Source organism: Curcuma longa, chromosome 5, assembly GCF_044706935.1.
Source record: "Curcuma longa cultivar G26 ecotype Majalengka, Jawa Barat chromosome 5, ITB_CL_G26_1.1, whole genome shotgun sequence".
Classification (NCBI taxonomy): domain Eukaryota; kingdom Viridiplantae; phylum Streptophyta; class Magnoliopsida; order Zingiberales; family Zingiberaceae; genus Curcuma; species Curcuma longa.
In genome coordinates this window covers 7759255-7784867 of record NC_133865.1, presented here as the reverse complement: position 1 = coordinate 7784867, position 25613 = coordinate 7759255, and the positions used below count along the sequence as shown (strand labels likewise).

Here is a 25613-nt window from a genome sequence, read left to right as displayed (position 1 = left end):
CTTTCAAATTTAACTGCTTGACAATGTTGTTCTTCTGACTTATCAGGATTTTGATGTCCGTGAATTGGTAATTTCATTAGCTGGTAGATTGTCTGAAAAGAATCCTGCTTATGTTGTACCAGCATTGCGTCGCCGTTTAATCCAGTTACTGACATATCTTGAGCAAAGGTTTGACAAGCTGATAATATCTGTCATATTTTGCTAAACGAATATTAAGTTCTTTTGTGTCTATGATAGCATGGATAGCAAAGGCAAAGAAGATAGTGCGAGGCTGTTAGGTTGCTTGATTCGTAGTTGTGAACGATTGGTACTTCCATATATTGCTCCAATCCACAAGGTTGGTGCTTTTTCCTTTCAGTAAGAGGATAGGAATTTGTCAGTAATTGCATCAAATTTCTAGAATGGCTTGTGTAATGGATGAATGATGTATCTCATTGCTCAACTAGGTTATAACAGTATAAATACGTTATATGTTTTAGGCACTGGTTGCGAGATTGGGCGAAGGAACAGGAACTAATGCTAATAATGGTGTTGTTACTGGGGTGCTTGCAACAGTTGGAGAGCTCGCGAAAGTGGTAGGCTTTCGTTGCTCCATGGATCATGTTATGCCTTTTTCATTGCTTGTTCCATGATCATACTTCCATTGTCGATCATATTAGTTGTGTCTCTTGGTGGCTGTTTTTCTCTCACCTCTAGAATTTGAAGGTCCACTGATCAATAAATTATATATACGGGTATTCTATCTTCTCCAGTATTATTAGTTGGCACTGTTTTCTCTTCTTTTTCTGTGATATATTTTTTTATATTGATTAGATTAAATAAACATACAAATGGCTTATGTTCAGTGTTGCCTTTCCCCTTCACCCCCAACAGAGAGGTCAGCGGAATGAAATATTATATAATTTTTGTTAAGAGACAACTATATTTTGATGCATATAGAACTAAAGCATACTTTACTATAATTAAACACCCAATGTGGGACCGAATCTGCGACACTATAGCACTCCTTGATTTGGGAGGACTTTAACATCTACTGGAGAAGACTGTTTTGGTATCTTCTCAAGAGAAATAGGATACTATAAGAGGAGAAGCGAGATGTTGTAACTACAAACAACACCTTATCTTATTGAAGGTGCAACCATTAGAGATAAAGGCGTTGCAGATGTAAGATGGGTCTTACATGTGATTGAGTGAGATAGGACTTTCAAAGTAGTAGATACCATAGCTTCATGTTCCTGCTCCCACATCTTGGTGATGATTATGGATACAGAGAGACTGTTGTTGTTGCAGGTGCCATCAAGATTGGAGTCTTTTGGCTGTGGTGGTGACGTGGTGACAGAGGCTTAAGGTGGGAGATGGGGAGTCTCGTATGATTGTGATGATTCCGTTGAAGGCAAAGAAGGGCAAACCCTTGGTGGAAAGGAGAAATTGGGTCCCTCGCTGTGGGAGAAGCAGTTGGAGAAATACCTAGTGGCAGATAGGGGTCCCATGCTGTGCAGGAGCTTTGTTGGGACGTTTGCTTCATGCTTGGGCTTGTTTCGGTTGAAGAGAGAGTTTGCATAGATTGTCTTGCCAATCATCAATTCAGACCTTACTTTTGAGAATTAGAATAATTTTTCTTTCCTTATTTCCCATTTAAGAAAACATTGTCTATCCCTTCCTATCTTTTTTGCTCCTGTTGTATTTTCTATTCCTACAAGGAAACACAACCTTACTTTTAGATAAATATTACCCATATAGTTGACTCATGCTTCTCTAGTCATTATATGCCAATATAGGTTATCAAAAATTCAAACAAATATAAAAAATTAAAGGGTTAAAGATTCCTTATGACAACTTCATTCTCTATCTTTTTCTTCATTGAGAAATTAGATACTAATACTAATCTTTAGCCATTTGTTTCATTTCATTCTTTCTTGTCTTTATGACACCTACAATGGTGGATGTTGCAGCTATGGTATCAAGAAAAGCAATAGCTGTGACCATTCTTAATTATGTCTCTATCTCAATTTCTTTCCTTTTTCTCCTCTATGACTTTCCTTTTCTTTTTGTATTGTAATTATGGAACATTGCCAAGATGTTTTTTTAGTTTTTTTATTGCCCATTTGCCTCTATTTGTCATAAATGTTTAAGTGAACAAAGAATTGCACAACAATTATTCTACATTATCCTATGCAGCAGCCTATTTGTAGGGTTGGGTGAAAAATCTGATATAAAAATTGGATTATTTCGTTTTATTGCATGTAAAAAAATAATGCCTTTTTGTTCTTGCATGGGATTATGAATAACTAGTTCGAAGTAAGGATTGAAATCTCAAACCGAGATAGAGTTTCGGCCCAATTGTCTTGAGGACACATTGTCCATATCGTGGTGAAGGTGTGCCGAAGAAGAAGGGGTCATCAGTGCTAAGAAGAAGAGTAGGAGTGGATATCGACGTCGAAGGTACTGAAGGAGCTGAGCGCACGGTGTCGGAGGAAGAGGAAGGAGAGGAGGAAGAAAGTCATTGTTGGAGGAAGATGAAGTTGGGTGCAACTTTCTGGTGTGGAAAACTAGTGATGCTAAAAAAAAAGGATGGTCCGGTGCACGAACTCCTCCCTAATGCGGGTTCTGGGGAAATATATCCTCTATCTCATCCTTATTTTGCTTTGCGAGAGGCTGTTTTTCCGTGACTCGAACCCTGTGACACTCTAGGTCACACAGCAACAACTTTACTGTTGTGCCAAGGCTTCCCTTGAAAAATCTAGTTGACGCTAGAGGAGGAAAAGTTAACTCTAGGTTTCGATATCAACACGAGGAGAAATGGTTTAATGTAGGAACGACACTATACGGAGCTTCCATTGCGATTTCTAATGTGGAGAGTATGTTTTGTGATGCGGAGGAGAAGCTGTCTAGGAAGGTATGTTAACGATAGTGTTCTAAATGGCGATTGAGGCGGCCGCTTAGGCGAGAGGCGGATCTCAATCACACTGTATTTGTAAAAGATGGTGGTTTAAGCGGCAGTCAAAGTCAACGTAGGTTAACTTTGCAGTGCCTCCTTTCGCCTTGAACCGCTATTGCCGCCACTCGTCGCTGCTTTCGCCGTCATGAAAAAAACCCTAACAGTTTCGGCTTTGGACGCATCCCCTAACTTGGGTGATGCCTATCGCGGGATTGGGTGATGTGTCCGGGCTCACGCGATGGGTCCAAGTCTGGACACGTTGTCAGGCTCAGGCAATGCATCACCCGGGCAGCGCATCCGAAGTCGAAATGTCATTTTTTTTTAACTTAGGATTTAATCAAACTTTAGATTAATAATTTTAATCAACTCCTAGCAATGATTGAGATAAATAGGCTTAATTAAAGCCTAATAAAATTATTCTATTACTTGTATATATATAATATTTAGATTACCTTTTTTATTTTTAGTTAATATATTTAAGCTTAATAAAATATTGTATTATATATATATAATAGTAAAGAATTGCCTAGGTGTTGGACGGTCACTTATTGTTCTACCTAGGGGTGTAAGCGAATCGAGCCGAACATTAAGAGGCTCGAGTCGGTTCATTTTCCCTAAGTTCGAGTTCGGCTCGAGTTCGATTTAAGCTTTAATTTTTAAGCTCGAATTCGGCTTGTAATGAAATTAAATAATTCGCCAACGGCTCGAGCTCGATTTGAAAATGGTTCGTTTAAAGGTTAAACAAGCATAGTTCGAGCTTAGTTCAAAAATAATTCATTTAAAAGTTAAACGAGTTTAGTTCGAGCTCAACTCGTTAATATATAATATTTATAAATCATATAATATGTATATATAATATGATATGATATGATAAACGAGCCTCTTAATGAACACGTTCGCGGGCCTCTAAATGAACATGTTCACGAGCTCATGAACCAAATACCGTTAAGCTCGAGCTCGGCTCGATAATGTTTTCGAGCTCAAAAATCATGCCCGAGCTCGGCTTGTTAACTTAATCAAACAATTTTTTTTTCGAACCTAGATCCGAATAGCTCGTGAGCGGCTTGAGACTCGTTACACCCTAGTTCTACCACTGCCTACCGCCATTTACAACACTGATTGATGAAGGAAACTATGCTTGTGATTGCTCGCCACCTTGCCATATCAATGATCTAATGTGCCGGTGGGCTTTATGGAATGAAAAATTTTGCCCATCTTGACAAGCATGGCTTGCGATTTCATATGCTAGTTCAAAGTGCCAAGTAATTCAACCCAACCTATATTATTTGTTTATACAAAATATATAATGTACCTAATCTGATTATATACATGTCAAATCATTGTTATCCATCCTGATCACTAACTGACATGAGTAATTTACTCCTGTAAGTTTTATGTACCATTTATAGTAGTGAAAGAATAAATGATATTTGAATTTAAACTTTGCTTCATTAAGCAAGTTTTTTGTATTGACATTAGTAAGTGCTTTGATGGTAACCTAAAAATTTATAACTGATCCAATTTGATTAGGTTGGGTTGATCCTACCATTCTTGGTTTTGGATCAATTTCTTTTATATGAAAAACTTGGGTTGGGTCAAATTTTGATTGAGAAGCGACCCAATTCAACCCATGTTTACTGCTGACCTATTCCAATAACAAAATGCCTCCGTTTTTTTTTTTCAGAGACACAAATAGTCATATGCTTAAGTAGAATAAAATTTAGAATTCTACTGAAATTACAGTTTGCAATTAGCATTAAATCATAATGCCCCAAACAAATATAAGGAAAACAATCATAAACAATGCTGAGCACTATTCAGTTTTATATTTTTCTCCAACATCCATTGAATTAAACATTTGAGATTTTCTTGACTGCTAAATATTCCCACAATATGCTGCTATCCACAAATGCTGAGTTCCCCATGGATGAGAGTGAGAAAGGTTGGGTTATGTGGTATAAAATAAATTAATTTGCAGTGGCTAGCTTTATAACATGTGTTTTTGATTCTGAACCAGGACCTTATTATAGTTTTTCTATGATTCCACAATTGCTAGTTCACTAATGAAACATGTAGAGGATATTATGGTGAATGACGAGATTAACTGATTTTTACGACATCTTTTTTATTTTCTATCAGTCTTTGTTATTTATTCTGTTTTCTATTGTATCCTTTTTAGCTATACCTGTAGAATTCTGCATATTGCGAACATGTTTTTGTTGCATTCAGTTGGCTTTTTTTTTCCAAATAGGGTGGCTTTGCAATGAGAAAATATCTTCCCGAGCTAATGCCTCTTATCGTCGATGCTCTCTTGGATGGAGCTGTTGCCAGCAAGCGGGAAGTTGCTGTTGCAACTCTTGGTCAAGTAGTACAAAGCACAGGGTATTTATTTATTTATTTTATTTCCAAGCAATCAAAATTATACATGCACTTCATAATCATGTTACTTTTTTTTTTTGCTTTCCTTTCCTGCCGACTTATTATACACCCTTGTCTAGTGATGTAAGTCTTTGACATCATTTTTTTTAAAGATTCATTATTATTTTTGACACTGCTAGGTGATTATGATTCTTACTCCTAAGAGTTTACCATAATTTTTGTTTTGGCTGATGTCTGGATCATTTTGAATTTAATATTGAGATGAATTATATAAAGTTTTAATATTCTAAGTCTCATAGACATCAATATGGATGAACTTGCACATTTAATTTTAAACTTGTTTGAATTCATGGTTATAATAGTTGAAACTCAAAATGTGCATATGCAAGGATGAGCACTTGCCTTGTTTATTATCTCTATGAATTTGCACTTCTATAACATAGTTCCCTAGACTCTGTTTGACAACAACTTGCTTAATCAAGGCTTGAGTGGCATTTTGTCGGAACCAATAAAGTTTTGTACTCATCTGACTGGTCCTGTTAAAGTGGTAAGCAGATTACGTTTCTGATGCCTGTGGTTTTACCTGTTATGTTCTTTCAAGACAAAGTCTATTATATATTGCAAAAAGTTAACAAAAGAATTACCATGCAAACTAGGAATTCTAATCTATGATCCTACTTCCGATTGCAATATTCTCATTCTCAAGTTGAAATACTTGGGATCTGATTGGTTGTTGTCATGAGATCAACTATAACTTCGAGCCTAAATAACCAATCAGAAAAGTATATCAATCTCTAAGTCTAAGTTGGGTTTAGCTTAAAACAACCCTATTTAGTCGTAAGCTACATGAATCTTCTCTTTGAGGATTTTTGCCCTTTAAATTCATGCACCATGTGAGGATTTGAGCTTGTGAAATTTCCATCACATACACAATGCCACCTCTCTCGATTTGACCTACCATACTTTCATTGCATAATATCGAGTTGAATCAATATCAACATTAATTAAGCCAGTAGATCAACATATACAAAATCTGGTCAGCAAGATTTGATAATCATTGATCTCATATTACCATGATACCCACTGGATTAGGGGAAATCTCTAATAAGATCTACCACTAACTATGAACACAGAATATATACTATAGATCAGAGTGTGACAACCCTCAATTGTTGATTAATATCTTAAATGATCACAGGTCATCATCAAATTTATGGAATCGTATGGGTTATAAGGATGTTTCTAATTTTTTTTCTAAAAATGTATTACTTGGTGAGCTTTATCACATTGTCTGCTTATCTTGCTTTTTGATATTTTGAAATAATGACCATTGTTCTTTAGCTTTGGCTATGTAATTTTGCCAAATCTTTTCTCAATCACATATAAAACAAATGAATAACTCAACTATATCTTATATCAGCAAATCAAACAAATGAATGACTCAACTCATATCTGGCATAGGCAAAATAAGTTTAAAATCATAGGTGGCCCTTACTTAGGTTCTAAATTATAAATCATCAGATCATAGATCATTAATTCAAATTATAAATTATAACTCAACAATTCAAATCATAAATGATAAATCTATGATTTAAATTAAAGGCTGTACTTTGATAACTCATTCAATCAATATCATAAACGATCACCAATCACATAGATCATGATCTGAAATCTCAGTTTGCAGATCAATGAATTAAATGATAGATTATATGTTTTTCATGCTCCAAGGGTTTTAGTGTGTTGAGAAACATTTTCTCTATGTTCACTATGTCTGGATTTATATTAATTTATGTTTTGGATTGTAAGGTTATCCAATGTTGAATTTATGCTTGCTATCTGATGACTTGGTGTTCCTGATAAAATTGAATGTACCTGATTCTAAACAGTCATATTTAGAATGGTGAATTTCTCCTTACTATTTGTTATTAAATGTACGTCTGTCTTTGCTTTGTCATATTGTATGCTTAGTATTGTTTCAGATATTTCTGAAATAATAACCATTATTCTGTAACTTCAGCTATGTGATTTCTCCTTACAATGACCACCCAGCATTGCTTGGTTTGCTATTGAAAATGTTGAATGGTGAATTGGCATGGTCAACTCGACAAGAAGTTCTAAGGGTATGAGAACATTATCCATTGAACCCAATATGACTACTGTTCTCAGTTGACAGCAGTGTTACTTTTTCAGGTATTAGGAATTATGGGTGCTTTAGATCCTCATATACACAAGCGTAATCAACACCTTTTATCTGGAACCCATGTGGAGGTTAGTCGGGCAGCAAGCGAGACTGGTCAACTTATTGTGTCTATGGAAGAGTTACCTACTGAAATTTGGCCAACTTTTGTTACTCCTGATGATTACTACTCACAGGTAATGTCTGGGCTGTGTACTTCTATTCCCTTTTGTTATCTGAAACTGGTTATTCCTTGTAGGTTGCGATTTGTTCTCTCATGAGAATTCTTCGAGATCCCTCGCTTTCAAGTTACCACCAGAAGGTAGTGGGTTCTATTTTGTACATATTCAAGGTATGATTTTGGACAATCAAGCCTTTTGGTTTATCCTTTCTTCTTTTCCATTTACTACCTCACATTCTTGATTTGCTCTATTTAATTTCTGGAACCAGACGATGGGCCTTGGCTGTGTCCCATACTTACCAAAGGTGAGATAATTCACATTCATACTCTTTATCTGCATCATTCCTTCTCGTTTTAATTTAACTATGAATTTATACCTGTTAGTTTGTTTGCTGCTGATGATAAACCATGTTATATCATCTTGTAATTTCAGTGTAAATTATTAAATTCATAATCAATGAAAAACAATTCTTGTTTTTACAAAATATTGTGCTTTCCTTCAAAGTTCCCCCTCGAGAATATTATGGAACAACTGGAGCATCATTTCAAACTAATGGAAGAGTAAGATGTTACATTGATTACCAAATGGTTGAGAAATGAATTTTGAAATGAATCACAGGAACAGTGAGGAAAGAAATTTATAGAAAAGAAAAGCGTAGGTAAAGTTCCTTTCATTTAATTCATATATTCATTCATATTATTAACTATTTATTGCATTTTAAGAATTATTACAACTTCGTTTATGCCCTTTTAATTTTTTTGGTTCATTCTACCTCTAATTAGAACCTTTTCATTTTTAAGAATATGGATATATGTTTTAGAATCATTCTCTAAAACTTTCTCATGGATCAGCCTCCTTCTCTTTATATATTAGCGGTTGCCAAAGAGGAATCTTACAGTAGCATTATGGTTCATATTGGACTTATTCTTTGGAAGATGATGGAATAACAAAAAAAAGGGAAAAGTTAAAAATTTAGTTGCATTACTGCCTCGTAATATGTTGTTGAAGAGCTTAAAACTATTAACAGTCTTTCCCTTAAACTATTTGTAGTTTTGTACGTTAGTTCTCTATCTCCATTGGTCTAGCTGGCATTGTGTCAATAGTATGCATGATGTATCATTGCTTCAAAGCATCAATGCTCTTAACTCTATTTCTCCAATAGGTAAGATTGACACTTCAGTTTATACATTTAACTCATAGTATATTGGTCATTGCCAATCCGCTAGGATATTTTATGTTGGACCATATGTTGTTGTATGTAGAGCTGAGTATTCAGTTAAAACCGAACCAAACTGAACCGAACTGAATTTTTTAAAACTAACTGAACCGATCGATTTTTTAAATAAAAACTGAACCGATAAAAGATCGATTAATTCGGTTTTCGAACCGAATTAATCGAAATAACTAAATTTTTTAAATATTATGAAAAATTTACCAATTAGTTAGGGATTTATAAGTTTACTGACTTAGAAATTTATAAATTATTTTTTTTATTTTTATTAATTCAGTTTATTCGGTTTAACCGAATAAAGAATTTGAAAACCGAACCGAATTAACCTATTTTTTTAGAAAAAATAATCGAAATTCCGAAATAACCGAAACGAATTTTTAAATTCAGTTGGTTTGATTGGTTTATTTGGTTTAACCGAATTTTTGCTCACCCCTAGTTGTATGCTTAGTAAAGTCCCTTCGATTAAACATCTTTGAAATATAGGCAAGCTTTTCAACTTTTAGGCTATGTTTCTCACATGGAAAGGAAACAACTAGGAAACTAATAATAGTAGGGGAGAAAATCATAGGGAAAGGATACAACAACAACCCAAATCTTTATTCCATTAAGTGAGATTGACTATATGGATCCTCCTATGCCATTGAGTTCGATCATCTACTATATCTTCATCTATATTTAAATAAATTTTATCCTATTTTATCGTTGCAAATCAAGTTTTCTTTGGCATCTCTCTTTCTTGATTAATATGCGTATTTGTCATGCTCTCACATTGCCTAATTGGGATATTTATTGATCGCTTAAATACATGTCAATTCTATCTTAAATGCATCTCAATAGATACAACCTCAGCTTTCTTCCCGTGTTTTGATTTCTTATTTGTCCATCCTCGTATGTATGCACATTCAACATTCTTATCTCTGTGACTCTCATCTTTTGCTTGTGTATTCGATTCATAATCTAACAATTAGTTCCATATAATATAGGAGAACACGACTGAAGTACTTACCTTAAATGGAATTTTTACAAAACAATGTTTAAACTTGCTATATTATATGGAATTGAGTATTTGGCTATGAAACAAGCATACAAGCAGAAGATGAGAGTTGCAGAGATAGGAATGTTAAGATGAATATGCGGACATATGAGGATTGACAATAATTTAGAATATTAGAGAGAAAATTAGACTGCACCTATTGAGGGAAATTCGAGAGATGAGATGGTATGAACATATACCTAGGCGATCATTAAATGCCTCAATTAGACGATGTGAGGTCATGACAAATATGCACATTAATTGAGGAAGTGGGAGACCAAAGAAGACTTGGTTAACAACTATAAAACAAGATAAACTTCATTTTTAACTATAGATAAGGATATAATAGGGGATCAAATCTAATGACGTAGAATGATCCATATAGCCGATCCCACTTCATGGGATAAAAGCTTGTTTGTTGTTGTTTTTTTTATTGTGATTGACATAGACTACTTGATTACTATAGATGTAAAATCTACACTACCCAGATCTGTTTGATATTTTCCTTTTCCCTTTTGTGTTCTGCATTTTATTATTCTGCTATCAGTTCTGTGGTTGCTAACTTAATGTCTGTAGGTTCTTCCTGATCTTTTCAATGCTATTCGCACATGTGAAGATGGCGGATTGAAAGAGTTTATCACTTGGAAGCTTGGTACTTTGGTATCTATTGTGCGTCAGGTATGCAAATATCATTGGGTGATGGCCTTTCATTATTTTTATTCTTATTTCTTGGAGTGATGTAGCTGACTAATTTGTGCAGCATATACGCAAATACTTACCGGAATTGCTCAACCTCATTTCTGATCTATGGAATTCTTCTTTTGTGCTACCTGCAACCTACCGACCTGTACGAGGTTCACCTGTAAGGATAACATTTTCCAAGTGATATTTAAATTTGTTTCTGGTCCATTAACATAGCTTTGTTTAGGGTGCCAGATGATGGATTGCTTGAATGTACCTTTGCTATTTTATTATGGACGGTCCCTATTAATTTATGATATGAAATATATGTTATCTTGGTTTTAGTCTCAAAAACTAAAAAAAATTCTCCACTGTATTGGTATAGCAACATTTCAATGGTACTAACATATTTAATGTTTTCTTGTTGGTCTACTCAATTATTCCTTATCGTATACTTGCACATATGTTTTGGAGTCAAATCTAGTTTTGTTTGAGCTATCCAAGATTTGCCTAGTCTTGGAGAATATAGCATGGTCTCTTTTGTTATCATGTTATATCCCATTTAGATTTTTTTGAACTTTATATAATTTTCCTATACGAAGGGGAACCTTAGCGCAATGATAAAGTTCTGTCATGTGATTTTGTGGTCACGCGTTCGAGTTGCAGAAACTTCTTACAATGCAGGATAAAATTACGTACGATAGAGTCAATGTGATCTGACCTTTCTTCGGAACCTTGCATTGGTGGGAGTTTCATGCACTATGTTGTCTTTTTTATATAATTTTCCTATGCACTATGGTTTTGATATTAATGTTCAGTTGCAGATCTGTTTAGTGTTCCTATTTGCATAGATGCAATAGTGATGTTTCCTTATGGAGCTTTTTCTGGACTGCTAAGCTGACTTTTTCTAGATAGGATTTGCCTATGATTTCCAAATTGTACTATATTGGTTGAACATTATGTTGTTCGGCATACATTGGTCAATTTAATTGACTTTTTTGAACACTGATATATTTATTATTCTTTATTGAGTTGCATGTACACCCGTTCTGTATATCCACACCATACTATAACTTTGTGCTGTGATTTTTTATTCAAGTTTCAAATTTTCTCTCTCATTACTGCTGTATCTATTTAAGACGTGGCTCAGTACTTCTAGCTCTTGAAGCACACTGTGCCATCACCTTTTGATGGGCCTACATATCTTCTGCTTTGATCGGCTACTCTCAAACTCACTTTGTAATTGTTCTATTTATCTTTTTGGTTTTTTTAACGAAAAATGTTTTGTTGATGTCATGGATTGAAATCTTATGCCGTATCGGGCAAAACTTTTTATTCTACCCGTTAATCGGCATTGGCATGCTCGACACAAGCTTTGAGGTTGCCACGGAGGCGTCGTGTGAGCCCGACCACAGTGCTGGCGACGCAAGACGTCACACAAGGGGGTTGGGGAGGTTGCGATTTGCTTGCGCGATGCAGGGGAAGTCGCGATCACCTGCACGACGCGGGGATGCCACGATCCGTGTCACACGAGCTCAACGTGGGGGAGGTTGTGATCCGCTTGCGTGACATCAGGGAAGTCGTGATCCGCCTACGGGATGCGGAGGAGGGGGAGGTTGTGATCCAAGTCGTGCTAGCCCGACCGTGGTGGGTGTCCCGCAATGGGGTGGGGGGGGTGGGGGGGGGCATACAAAAGGGGGTTGTTTTTATTTAATAAATTTATATTAATAATATTAATATAGTAGAGATAACCTGCTTAATTAAATTTTAATAAAATTATATATTTTATTTATTTTAAAAAATATATAATAAAATATTTATTTATTAACTGGAGTTTGGCAATCCTTTATTCTTTTTAAAAAATTATTTTTTATTTTTAATTAATATATTTTATATTTAAAAATTATTGACATCATATTGGCACGGTACGATATGGTACCGAAATCGTATTGTTCCGGTCATAGATTGAAACTTTGATACTGTTCGAAATTTGAAACCATGGTTGATGAACTTCATCCATGGTAGTGTCTTTTATTTAGAAAGAAAAAAAAATACAACAATTACATTACTGTTGTTTTCTGTCTCTGCAGATTCTACATCTTGTTGAACAGCTTTGCCTGGCATTAAATGATGAATTTAGGACATATCTACCAGTTATACTTCCATGTTGTATACAAGTCCTGAATGATGCTGAACGGTGCAATGACTTCTGTTATGTCCCTGATATTTTGCATACTCTGGAAGTATTTGGCGGTGCATACACTATACTATATTTATTTTCCATTGCTATTTCTTTATAGTACTATTCAGGACTTTTCAATTGTCTTTTTTTTTTCCTTTTAACATTTTTAGGAACCTTGGATGAACATATGCACTTACTTCTTCCTTCACTCATTCGGTTATTCAAAGTGGAGGCTTCGGTTGAAATAAGACGACGGGCCATAAACACTATGACCAAGCTCATCCCTCGAGTACAGGTTGGTTGCCTTGCATGCTTATTTGTTGAAAAAAAGTTCCTTTAAGATGTCTTGAGCGAAATACTCAAACCTTTGGTCCTTGTAATTGCTTAATGGATTCAGGTCAGTGGTCATGTTTCATCCCTAGTGCATCACTTGATCTTGGTCCTGGATGGGTAAGACGTCATCTAGACTACATTTATTTTGTTTTTAACAATATTCATTTGTTTGATGAAGGAAATCTTGTTTGTTTGTTAAAATATTTTGCAACATTTGTCAGATATGGACATTTCTCTTTGATTACTAGGATAGAGTTTAGTACCAACCCAGGTATTTATGGATCAGTAGACTTTGCCTAGATGCGAATAACCTGGATGTAAACAACTATGAATTTCTAATGTTGATAGGAATTTCCAAAAGTAACTTGAAAATTTGAGTTGAGTTCCAATAATTTCCATAGAATATCCAAAAGTAACTAGCACATAATCTTATCTGACACTATTGCCGTCCATAACCTATGCTACCTAACAATCATCTTGGCTACAGTGAACTTTACTAGAATTGGTTATACTGACAGAGAGTTGTTTCTGAATCTATTTTTGATTATTATAAATCACGTGTTACAGTGAGATTTATATTACAGGTGATAATGTGATTTTATTACATAGGAGATTCTAGATACTGGTTGGATTTATGTGTAAAATTCTTATAGGTTGTTAAATGAAAAAACTTATTTGTAATATAAGGAGTATTTTCAAAGGCAATCTGTATGAGTCACTGATTCACAGGCCATCTAACTAAACCTTCCATCAGCAGTTAATCTAAATGTGGGGATGATGATGAATACTATTTACCTACTATTGACAAGCTAAAGAAATATGGTTTGATTTGTGAAAAGAAAATTAGAAAGAAAAAAGTGCATTCCTGATGAGTTTTAGTGGGCTGTTGTTACCATCTTGATTGTGATTCATTTAGGGTGCATTAATATATAACTATGGATCCTATTGTAATTTCCACCTCCCTTTGAATTGTTTATATTAATCTTTGGATTAAAATTAAATTGTATTTATCCATTTTATCCCCACTTCTATGATCACTAGTTTAATAGTATATTTAAACAGATTTATCTTAATTGTTTGGATTTTTTTGTCTTGGTATTTCATGTAGAAATCTCTATTTGTTTGTACAACTTTTCTTAGCATGACATATTTGTGTTAACCTTTAGTCAAACACAATGTTTATGTGAAATTTTTATCAGAAACAATGATGAACTCCGAAAGGATGCAGTTGATGCTCTCTGCTGCCTTGCATATTCTCTTGGGGAAGACTTCAGTAAATTTATACGGCTGATTGACAAGCTGCTTTCAAAGCATCATATGCGGGTTTTTGCTTGTTCCTTGGATTGCTTTACTGGAGCTTGTAAGCTTATGAGTATTCTAATGCTCATCTCTTGTTTTATAGCATAAGAACTTTGAGGAGATCAAAAAGCCTATTAGGAGACGCGAGCCACCTATTATTGATAGTTCATCTGCGCAAAAGTTCATGCAACAGTTTACACAAGAGATTGTCAGTGACCCTGTTAATGATGCTGAGATTGATCGTTATGAAGGAGGGAATGAAACAAATGGACAACCAAGAAATCATCAAGTAATTTGCTTTTCTCTATTTGATAAGCAAAACAATATTCTGAATAAACTCTTGATGTTTCTTGTCAAGTTAAAAACAAGAGCATCGATTAATGTCTTCTATCTCACCTTTTGGATTCATATAGGTCCCGTTTAGCAATTTAAGCAAAATTTTTTACACCATTTGTTATGTTTCAAAAGGAGTTTCATTCTTGATAGACAAATTTAGTGGAAATCATAAAGATTGAATGTAGGATGGGAAATTTTCTTGATTAGTTTGTATGTTTCTGGTTTTATGAAGAATAACTCACACTGATTCTTCATGTTCCTAATTTTTTAGCTAAAGGGACTTTCAGGATACCACGTACCTGTATTTAATTCAAATGCCCTAGATGGTAGTTGCAAATGCAAATATGATCTGTATTCCATTTCGATTCCATTTTTAGGCCAGTAGATCTTGGAGATAAACTTTTTCTTCTTGAGCTTGAAATTCAATATGATTCTTTTGATACTTATCATCAGATTTATGGGCGCTATCTAATTATAGTAAGTATAACAAAAGAAATCCATTCTTTATGCATTAGAACAACTCTTCATCATTTAAATCATTCATGAGTGTTTCCTTGTACTTTGTCTGTGTCAATAAATAATTTGAACATCTTGAATTTTTAGAACTAGTGTGAGTCAAAAAGTAATGATTCAATGCACTTTTCTTTTGCTTATTTTTTACATCCTAGATTTTCATAAACCTAAGGGCGACCATATGGATAGGTATACTTGGCTAAGTTTTCTTTCTATTAGAATTTTCTTTTTCAAACTTTTAATCTGATTTTGCTTGTGCATGAATAGCTTATTGCTTAACCTAAGGACCCAACCACATGGATATGTAAATTTGGCGACATTTTATTTTCTACTAGAAGTTTTTTTTTCTTCCAAACTTTCTATCTGTTTTGTTTTTGCAAGAATAATCTTATGTTTTTTCCCGCAATAGCGGATAATATTTTTATGTTTAGGATGTTGAGTGATAATCTACATTTCTCAAAAAGCCAAAAAGCTCTTTTTAATATATAAAACAATTTAAAAAGATGTTTTTTTATAAATTACATATTTTACTATATAGAAAATGCACCCATGAAAATTTTGTTATGATACATTAATCATAATATTTGATCAAATTAGGTAAAAGGCTAAAAAAATTTAAGGTAGGTAAGAAAATAAACCGAAAGCTATTGTTTGAATAATGAAGCTAACTTAACTTTGAAACTAAGAAATCTAGAAATCATGAAATATCTTTTTTGTATTAATTTATATGATTAAAAATGTCGCACGATCTAATTTAATTATAGAGGAATTAAGTCGATCAGTTGATGAACCGTTCCATTAGATTTTTGTAAAAGAGTGATCGATAGAAGCCTAAGAGGTGGATAACAAAATTCTCGAAATCTCTTTAGATGTGTACCAAGAAGATCAACTATAATATTATCTATTTAATAACATAATTATTTTGGAATTTAAGTTTAGTAATATTAGACGTAATAAAACAATTGTTAAGAGAAGAGATAACGAGTTGTCTGTAACTGAGAGTTTTAAGTATTTAGGATCATTTTTGTAAAAGGATAGAGGGATTGAGAGAGATGTCTTATTTAAAATATAAGCAGGATGATTGAAATGGAGGAGAGTGTCAGGTGTTTTTTTTGTGATCGTAAAGTGCCTCTCAGACTTAAAGGAAAGTTTTATAAAATGGTGGTTAGACTTGTTATGTTATATAGAGTTGAATGTTAGGCTATGACTTGAGCACATAAGTAAAAGATGAGAATTGCAGAGATGAGGATGTTAAGGTGAATATGCGGACATACAAGGATGGACAAGATAAGAAATGAAAATATTAAAGAGAAAGTCGAGGTTGCACCTAGTGAGGGTAAACTTCGAGAGACATGTTTAAGATGATGTGGACATGCATGCAGACGACCAATGGATGCTTTAGTTAGACGATGTGGAAATTATGACAAATGTGCATATAAAACAAGGAAGAAGAAGACTTGGTTAGTAATAATAAAATATGATAAAATTTATTTAAATATAAATAATGATATAATAGGGGATAGAGTTCAATGGCGTAGAAGAATCCATCTAGCCGACCTCGCTTAGTGGGATAAGGTTTGGATGTTGTTGTAATAACATAATTATTTAACAAACATATAGAAAAAGTAATATTTCCTTATGTTATTATTTTTGAAAAGCGTATGATAGTTCTTAAAAAACTTTGTGGTGGTTTTTAGACAAGAAAGGAATATCTTGTAACCACATGAGTCTCATAAATGACCTATGTTATAAAGCAGTTATTACTAGAGAGCTTGGAGTAGATCTTCTTGTCACTTCAAATTTGTATCAAGAGTCAACTATGTCTCTATCTTGAAACATATGTGTGTTAGGATGTATACTATAATCCTAGCTTTTTGTATGAACATCTATTTTGAAATGAGAATCACTTTGATCAAATGTTTGCATTTTATATTCTTTATATATGTTAATGTAGTTGTCCACTTAATTTATATTGTAGATAACATGGTGTGTGGTGTCACACAGAAGATCATGTTATCAGTTCCTTATAAATTATAAATAGTAGCTCACAACCAAGATGGATTGTGACAAACCATTGGAGTGGTTGTAGTGTAATTGGTATTAGTTTATCTTGACTATAAAATTACACTAGTACACTTTGTGTGTATTGAGCAGGACCGTTTGAGGTTGTTCTTTTTATACTGACTATATAATCAAACTAGACTTCTGTTATTATGGATGTGCGTTCTCTTAATCCTTATATAATAACAAGTATATTTACTTAGTATTTATTTTTTTAACTTATCAATAGGTGAGATTTATTCGTTAAATCAATAGGCCTGATGAGTTGGGAGATAATGCTATTTATATGGTGTGTTGTTGATTATAGAAGGAACCTGTGTCCTAATTATTTAGACTGATGATGTCCCCTTGAGGAGCTCATAAGGATTATCATGTAAACCCTGCAGGTGGATTTAGTCCGGCATGATAATAAAGTTGAGTGGTACTACTCTTGGAATTAGATGTTAATTAATTGAGTTGTCAGTAACTCATTTAATTAACGGACATACGATATCTTAAACACAGGGAGATTAATGCACTCATAATAAGAAGGCACCCATATTGTAATATGAGATTGGTGCGGTAGTTCAATAATAACCCTTTAGTGGAATGAGTTATTATTGATGGACTTGAGTTAGGTGTTCGGGCCGAACACAGGAAGCCCAAGCCCATCAGGAGGCATAAACCAAATCCTTCTCTAGGTCCTTGTTGTAGCCTCTAGATAAAGCCTCGTATCCACCCAACAAAATTTCTATTAATTCTGTTATCTAACAGAATTCTGTTAATTTTGTTATCCAATAAAATTTTGTTAATTCTGTTATTTTTTTCCTAAACTTCCTAAGACGGCAAGGCTATAAAAGTGGAGGTGAGGGGGCGCCTAATAACAAGAATTCCCTTGGTTTTCTCTTGGTAGGGCCGGCGCCCCCTATCCCCAATAATTCCTCTATCTCTTCTCCTAGGGTCGGCGCCCAAGTCCACTATCTCTTCTCCTAGGGCCGGCGCCCAAGCTCCCCTACTTCTCTTCTCCTAGGACCGGCGCCCCTAACCTTGGTTTTTTCTTGGTTGGTGGCGGCTTGGAGAGGAGAGGAAGAAAGGAAGAGAGGAAGAGAAGAAGAGAGGAAGAGGAGGAGGAGGTGGTGCCTCAACCATAGGTTCTCCCTTCCCTTGTTGCCATCGGGTTGGAAGAGAGGAAAACAAGGTGGGTGGTTATTCTCTTGGTAGATCATCGCACACACGACGTCCAAGAAGAGGAGAGGAATACAACAAAAGATAAAGAGGTTTTCGGCTATAAACAATCATCCATACAATCTCAAGGAAAGGTATGACTAGTTTAATATTCCGCTGCGTAGTTATTCCTTTGTATGGATCCTGAATGCCAACACAAGAGATCATCGATCTTATGCTTCGATCAAGGTGTGTTTCGATTGGTCAAGAACTTGCTTGATCGATCAAGCACATGTCTGATCGAACATGTGAGTTGCTTGGAAAGGTTCTGTCCTTGTATAATTTTTTTGTCTGGGAGAAATTGAACAGGACGGAATTCCAGCGCCTTCAATGTGGACGTGTTGCTTTACTATACAACAACAACAACCAAGTCTTTCTCTCACTAAGTGGGGTTTGCTATATGGATCCTTCTGCGTTATGGGGTGTCCTCATATGTGTTGCTTTGCTATAAAAGATAAAAAAAATCAAAATTATTACCTTTCTGAGGCAATTAGTTGTGTATCTAGGGAAATTAGGTTAAGATAAGTTCTATAGTTTGACTTGTGAATCGAGTATAGTTAAGGTTTGCAGACGAGACCATAGAAAATTCTAGTTAAGACAATTAAAATGATTTAGAGATGTTGATGTTACTGATGATATGCTCTCAATATTACTAGTTTTCCAGAGAGAAAATCCTTGCATCCTCCACTACCTGTTTGATGCTGCCATTATCTGAATCAAAATTTTACAAGACATTGTTACGAGTGACTGAGTGTCTCAAATGGAAGATGAGGTGTAAACTGCATTACAAAGTTTGCAGATTTCTTCTATATAGAGAAATATATTAAATTGTCCATTTAGTTGTACATTAAATTTAATGTTTGTTGAGAGTTATGCTACAAGCTTGTAATCATTTAATCTTAATTATGGAATTATTTATCATTGAATTTATTTTTTTTTAAAGAAATACTCTCTTGTTGACACTTAGTTGAGACTATATTTATCTTTTTGGACTGCTTTAACTGTTTCTATTTTGCTTTCATAGATCAATGATCTTCGATTGAGAACTGCTGGAGAAGCTTCTCAGAGGAGCACTAAAGAAGATTGGGCTGAATGGATGAGACATTTTAGCATTGAACTTCTCAAAGAATCACCAATGCCAGCACTACGAACTTGTGCAAAGCTTGCGCAGTTGCAGGTAAAACAAATGAACTTGCTTTGTTTTGTCCTAGTTGATAATTTATATTTTGACTATGAAAATGACAGCCCTCTGTTGGAAGAGAATTGTTTGCTGCTGGTTTTGCAAGCTGCTGGGCTCAAATGAATGAAACTTCCCAGGAACAATTAGTCAGGAATCTCAAGACAGCATTCTCATCTCAGAATATCCCCCCTGAGATACTGGCTACTCTGCTAAACTTGGTCGATATATTGCCTTTTCCCTTTCAGGTTTTGGTATTATTTCAGCATGTTATAAGTGTGATACTTTTTGGCATTCTCATCAGGCAGAGTTTATGGAACATGATGAGAAACCACTTCCAATTGATACTAGGTTGCTTGGTGCTCTTGCTGAGAAGGTTCTTCCTCTTCTAAAATTCACCAGATATTTTTTTGCCAGATTGATTTGTTCCTACTCCATATTTTATCAGCAACGTTGTTTTTTCAGTGTCGAGCATTTGCGAAGGCTCTTCATTACAAAGAAATGGAGTTTGAAGCTTCTTGTTCCAAGAAAATGGGTGCAAATCCTGTGACAGTTGTGGAATCCCTTATTCACATTAACAATCAGTTACACCAACACGAGGTTGGTCTTCTTTATCTGATTTTAGATTCTTTCATTTGTTCTAATCTTAGTTTGTCCTTCCATTCTCTGATAATCAAGGAACACTTGTGTCTTATTCCACCATCTGTTTTACCAGGCTGCAGTTGGTATATTAACTTACTCACAGCAATATATGGATGTTCAACTCAAGGAATCATGGTATAGTCTATCAAAACTTGATCTCAGAGAAGCCTTCTGTAAATCTTTAAATACTTTTTAACTAAAAGTATCAGTTCTATTCTTTCTTATTAGTCAGTTGCTTATCATCGTAATGGTCTATAAGATGCGTTTTTCTCTTTTATGTGCCCATGTTTCAGAATGTATGAAAGTTCCAAATTTCCGCAGGTATGAGAAGTTACAAAGGTGGGATGATGCTCTTAGAGCTTACACTATCAAATCTTCTCAGGCTTCTAATCCATCTCAGAACTTGGATGCTACCTTGGGTTAGTGTTTTATCACTAATCAACACAACTTTTAATATTATAGTCATGTCACATTAACGTTTTTATCATCCTGTGTTGCATGAATATATTTGCTATTATATTTCATTTTTTTGTTGTATAATGAAACTTGTACTATTTAGGAATCACACTGAAAGTAGACAACATTTCCATTTAGTAGTGAAACTGAGATAATATGCCTTAATACATATGTTATCATGCTGAATCATGTATTTTCTTTCAGTTCATAAATGCTTTTGTCAGTTTCTAAATTTGTTGCCTATGTAAAATGTTATGCCAGGTCGAATGCGTTGCCTTGCTGCCTTGGCTCGTTGGGAAGAGCTTAGTGCCCTATGCCGAGAGCAATGGATGGCTGCTGAGCCAGGAGCTCGTCTAGAAATGGCTCCTATGGTCAATTATCAAAATTATAGCTGATTCAATTATTTATTTATTCTATATTTATCATTATTCATATCCTTCTAGGCTGCAAGTGCTGCCTGGAATATGGGAGAGTGGGATCACATGGCTGAATATGTCTCAAAGTTGGATGATGGAGATGATAGTAAACTACGGTTGTTAGGAAATACAACTGCCAGTGGTGATGGAAGTAGCAATGGTGCTTTCTTTAGAGCAGTTCTTATGGTTCGACGTGAAAAAGTTAGTTTCATTCATTTTTTGCCTTTTTTTTCTAATTTAAATTTATTTTTTACATAATCTTTTTAAAACTTTTTTTTTGTAGTATGATGAAGCTCGTCTGTATGTTGAGAGAGCAAGGAAGTGTTTAGCAACAGAATTGGCTGCATTGGTAAGGCATATACTAATATCAACCTAGTAGCTTTGCTTATGAGTTTATTGACGTAGTTCTGTAAATGCAATTTTTACCAAAAACAGGAGACTACCTAGTTGAGTTCATAATGCAAGTAAAAAACTTTAGATCATAAAAATTTTAATCTATTTTTTGTCTTTAGAAAATCTCATTATTATTGTGATTTCCATGGTCTAGGTTTGTCATTTTATACATTGTCCAGTTGAAAACCTTATGTATAAAAAGGTTTAGCTACTTAATAGAGGAAAAGAATCCATTAGATATTGCTCATCTCTTATCATTTAAGATTGCTGCTTAAATGGTGAAAGCCATCACCTTCAATGCCTATCCTAAGCCCAGATGACAAAGATGGGTGTGAGGCCTTGCTAGCCAGCATAGAATATTGCATTCTCATGATTTATTGTTCTTCGTTGTTTCTGGCCCTTTAGAACTCTTTTTTCCTCCTCTTTTCATGGACACAATACACCAGAATTCTCATGTGTAAATGAAATATCTTGAACTAGTCAATGTTAGGCTACCAATCCCTTAATGAAAAGGCTGGCTGCAGAATCATCTTAAAATTGAGAAATATCATTTTAGCTAGACAACATTGAGGATTAACAATGTGGCCTTTATGTAGTTTGTGATTTGAGGCTAGGTAAGATAGACAACATTGATGGCAGAAACAATGTGGCTTTATCTAATTCCTGAATTTGATGCAAATTTCCAAATATTATGTGGGGTAATTCCATATATAGTCGAGGTTTCATGAGAGTAAAATTCATGACTATATTCAATTGACTCTCTTTTAATAAGGCTATTATCTAGTGAATACTGATGATAAGCAACTTATCTTGGATATTGACTTTGGGTTATTCTGGTTTATTGATCAGGAGGTAGCCTTTCTTAAATTGTTTTTCTATTTTTTTCCTTTTATTTTCCATGTTGGTTGTGATTTATGATATAGATGTTACTAAGTTGTATTTCCATTGTTTAGAAGGAAGTGTTCTAGTGGTAATGAAATGTAAAATCAACATTGTTCACGGTAGACAATTCCCAGATTTAATTTGATGGTTTGAACTCAATTTTGTTTTTAAAAAATAAATCTAAATTTATAATAAAGGAAATAGTAGAGGTGTGTGATTATTTGGGTTTTGTAAGTAGCAAGGTACTTTGGTTGCTTTCGCTGTAATTTTCAAATGTCATTGATCACTTATGTATCTTTTAAGTTCTATCTCTTCCTCTTAGCAATGGAATCTAAATTTTCTGTATATGATTGATATTTTATGATTCAAGGTTTATATATATTTTTTGTTTTTCTTAATCAGGTTCTTGAAAGTTATGAACGTGCTTATAGCAATATGGTTCGTGTTCAACAAGTTTCAGAGCTTGAAGAGGTTTTCTTGTTTCTAATTTTGTGTTCTTTAATAACCTATATTGATTCAAGGAATTGGTTAGATAACTAATTTTCAATTCCGTAACAGGTTATTGATTACTGTACTCTTCCAGTTGGTAACCCTGTTGCTGATGGTCGAAGAGAATTGATTCGTAACATGTGGAATGAACGAATAAAAGGAACAAAACGCAATGTTGAGGTGAAGCTTTTATCCTTTCTGTAATGTCTATATCCATAGGATAATATTTTATTTATTTCTTTCAACATGTTGAGGTCTTTTCAAATAATTATTTGTTGTCGTTATATGTTCTCATCTGCCACTGTTTGTTGTTCAGGTTCATATTTAAGGAGGAGGTTATCTTTTGCTAGTTATTTTATATTTTATCATATCCTAAATTTTTTAAAAAAATCTTTAGTGCACTAAATATTCCTTGGAACACTTGTATTTTTTGGTATTTCACCTCCAATTTTCATGCCCTTGCTTTCATATTCTTTTATTTCTTTAGAAGGCTGTTATTTTACCCTTTCTTGATGATTATTTTCACTACTTGGATTGAACATTTGTTTTCCTGATCAATCTCAATGCAGGTTTGGCAAGCAGTTTTAGCAGTAAGAGAATTGGTCCTTCCACCTAGTGAAGACATTGAAACTTGGATTAGGTTTGCCTCGCTTTGCCGGCAAAATGGACGTATAAGCCAGGCAAGATCTACTTTAATAAAACTCTTAAAGGTTAGTTTTCCAATTTGTTGAAAATAAACATCAAGCCAGACTAGTCTAAGAGAGATAATAATTGAATGACTTTGTTATTGTAGTATGATCCTGACTGTTCTCCGGGAAATTGGTTGCTCCATGGGCATCCTCAAGTTATTCTAGCCTACCTGAAATATCAATGGTCTCTTGGTGATGATCTTAAACGGAAGGAAGCATTTTCTCATTTACAGGTAGAACTGTCATGTTTATTTTTCCACTAGACTAGAGTTAATGAGAAACTGAATTTTTAATCTATTGTCAATTTTCATCTATGATTTTCATAGGATTTAACTCTACAATTAGTTTCTACGAATGCCCACTCCGTGACACCCATTGTTCCGGGCAATGCTTCTAATTCTAGTATTCCTCTCCTTGCTCGTGCATATCTGCAACTTGGGAACTGGAAGAGGGCACTTTCCCCTGTATTAGATGATGACTCAATACAAGGTAATGAAATTCTTGTAGTTTCATATTTGTTTCTTTTCCTGCTATTTGTATAATTGTAGTACCTTTTTCTTTCTATGGTATATGCATTTTAATTTTGTTTGCTTCACTCAACAGAGATCCTTGTATCCCTTAAAAATGCTACACATTATGCTAAGGACTGGGCAAAAGCATGGCATAGGTGGGCCTTATTCAATACAGCAGTGATGTCTCATTATACATTAAGAAGCTGCCCTGATGTTGCAGCAAAGTATGTTGTTGCGGCTGTCACTGGATATTTCTATTCCATTGCTTGTGCATCAACTGCTAAGGGAGCTGATGACAGCTTACAGGTAAATCTTTTGTTTCCACAATCGTCTATATGTTTTTTTATATGTAGTTTGTGTTTTTCCTGAATTCAAAGAAAATGTGCTGATTATGCCATTGGAAAATTAAAAGTTGTTAGAGCTATTGTATGCACTTGTGAAGAATTTAAAGTTGATGACTGATAATTCATTGCAATGTCAATTCATGCTGAACTAGAACAAAAATACTGTGGGAGGCAATGTGAAAAGTACTCACTGATTTGTAAAAAGTATTGACAATTCATCTGAATATTTTAAGTGGCACATTCTTGAAGAGCCTTCATTATTTTTCATCTTAATTGCCCCTAATTACTTGGGATTTATCTCCTTTCTGTTGTTATCGCGTCTATTATCTGAATATTCCACTTGATAAATTCCAGAAAAGGCGGTTATAAGTGTGAATTCTTTATGCACTTGTAATATCTGATACTTGAGTTCATCTATTCCTCTGTGTTTGTGTTGGATACTGATACTTGGACACCTGGCACTCAAAGTGGACACTCGATTTCTCTATTGATCATCTGTTAACACTAGAAGAAATAAGTACGTTGGATCCATATTTGTGATAGTTACTTGCACCTAAGGTTGAGTAACTTAGCTAGTAAAACTACAGTGGCTAATTGGGTTAAATTGAACGAAACTGAAATGTACTGGATCTTTGTTGTTTGTTTCAACCAACCAACCTGATCTATAATTTAAACCAAGTAATCAAATTGAAATAGCTGATTGGTTGTTTGGATTAGTTCAAACTGAATTGATTGCTCTTACCTGTTAATACCACTCTTATCAATCAGGAGAGTTGTAAAAAGATAATCCATTACAATGTGAGCAGTGGTATTCAGCTTATATGCTATTAAATTCCTATCCTTGTGTCATCTCTTCCTCTTGTAAATTTAGCAAGTTTTCTTTAGAATCAAAATGTGAGTTCTATTTTGTAGTTTCTGAAGTCATGATTGCGAAATTTTGGTTTATGTTAATTAAGTACATACGATGAAGATATGCCATTCATTTTCATCAATAGAGTCTTTGTTTGAAGTCTTACATAAAGTTCAATGGCAAAGTAAAAGGTCCACCCAGCTGACTGCAGATAGG

General features: G+C 34.4%; 1 protein-coding gene across 1 annotated transcript in view; it reads left to right on the top strand.

Moving 5' to 3' along the window:
* LOC141829273 (serine/threonine-protein kinase TOR) overlaps window positions 1–25613 on the top strand; it is a 73063-nt gene that overhangs the window by 31106 nt on the left and 16344 nt on the right. Inside the window, exons 23-41 of the mRNA XM_074716709.1 lie at window positions 12973–13097; window positions 13200–13252; window positions 14335–14458; window positions 14538–14723; window positions 19572–19724; window positions 19793–19945; window positions 20029–20100; window positions 20190–20324; window positions 20440–20501; window positions 20688–20785; window positions 21084–21193; window positions 21266–21439; window positions 21522–21587; window positions 22916–22984; window positions 23072–23182; window positions 23572–23712; window positions 23796–23924; window positions 24018–24180; window positions 24295–24509. Coding sequence (XP_074572810.1) covers window positions 12973–13097; window positions 13200–13252; window positions 14335–14458; window positions 14538–14723; window positions 19572–19724; window positions 19793–19945; window positions 20029–20100; window positions 20190–20324; window positions 20440–20501; window positions 20688–20785; window positions 21084–21193; window positions 21266–21439; window positions 21522–21587; window positions 22916–22984; window positions 23072–23182; window positions 23572–23712; window positions 23796–23924; window positions 24018–24180; window positions 24295–24509 — 2339 coding nt within the window. The remainder of the gene's footprint in view (window positions 1–12972; window positions 13098–13199; window positions 13253–14334; window positions 14459–14537; window positions 14724–19571; window positions 19725–19792; window positions 19946–20028; window positions 20101–20189; window positions 20325–20439; window positions 20502–20687; window positions 20786–21083; window positions 21194–21265; window positions 21440–21521; window positions 21588–22915; window positions 22985–23071; window positions 23183–23571; window positions 23713–23795; window positions 23925–24017; window positions 24181–24294; window positions 24510–25613) is intronic.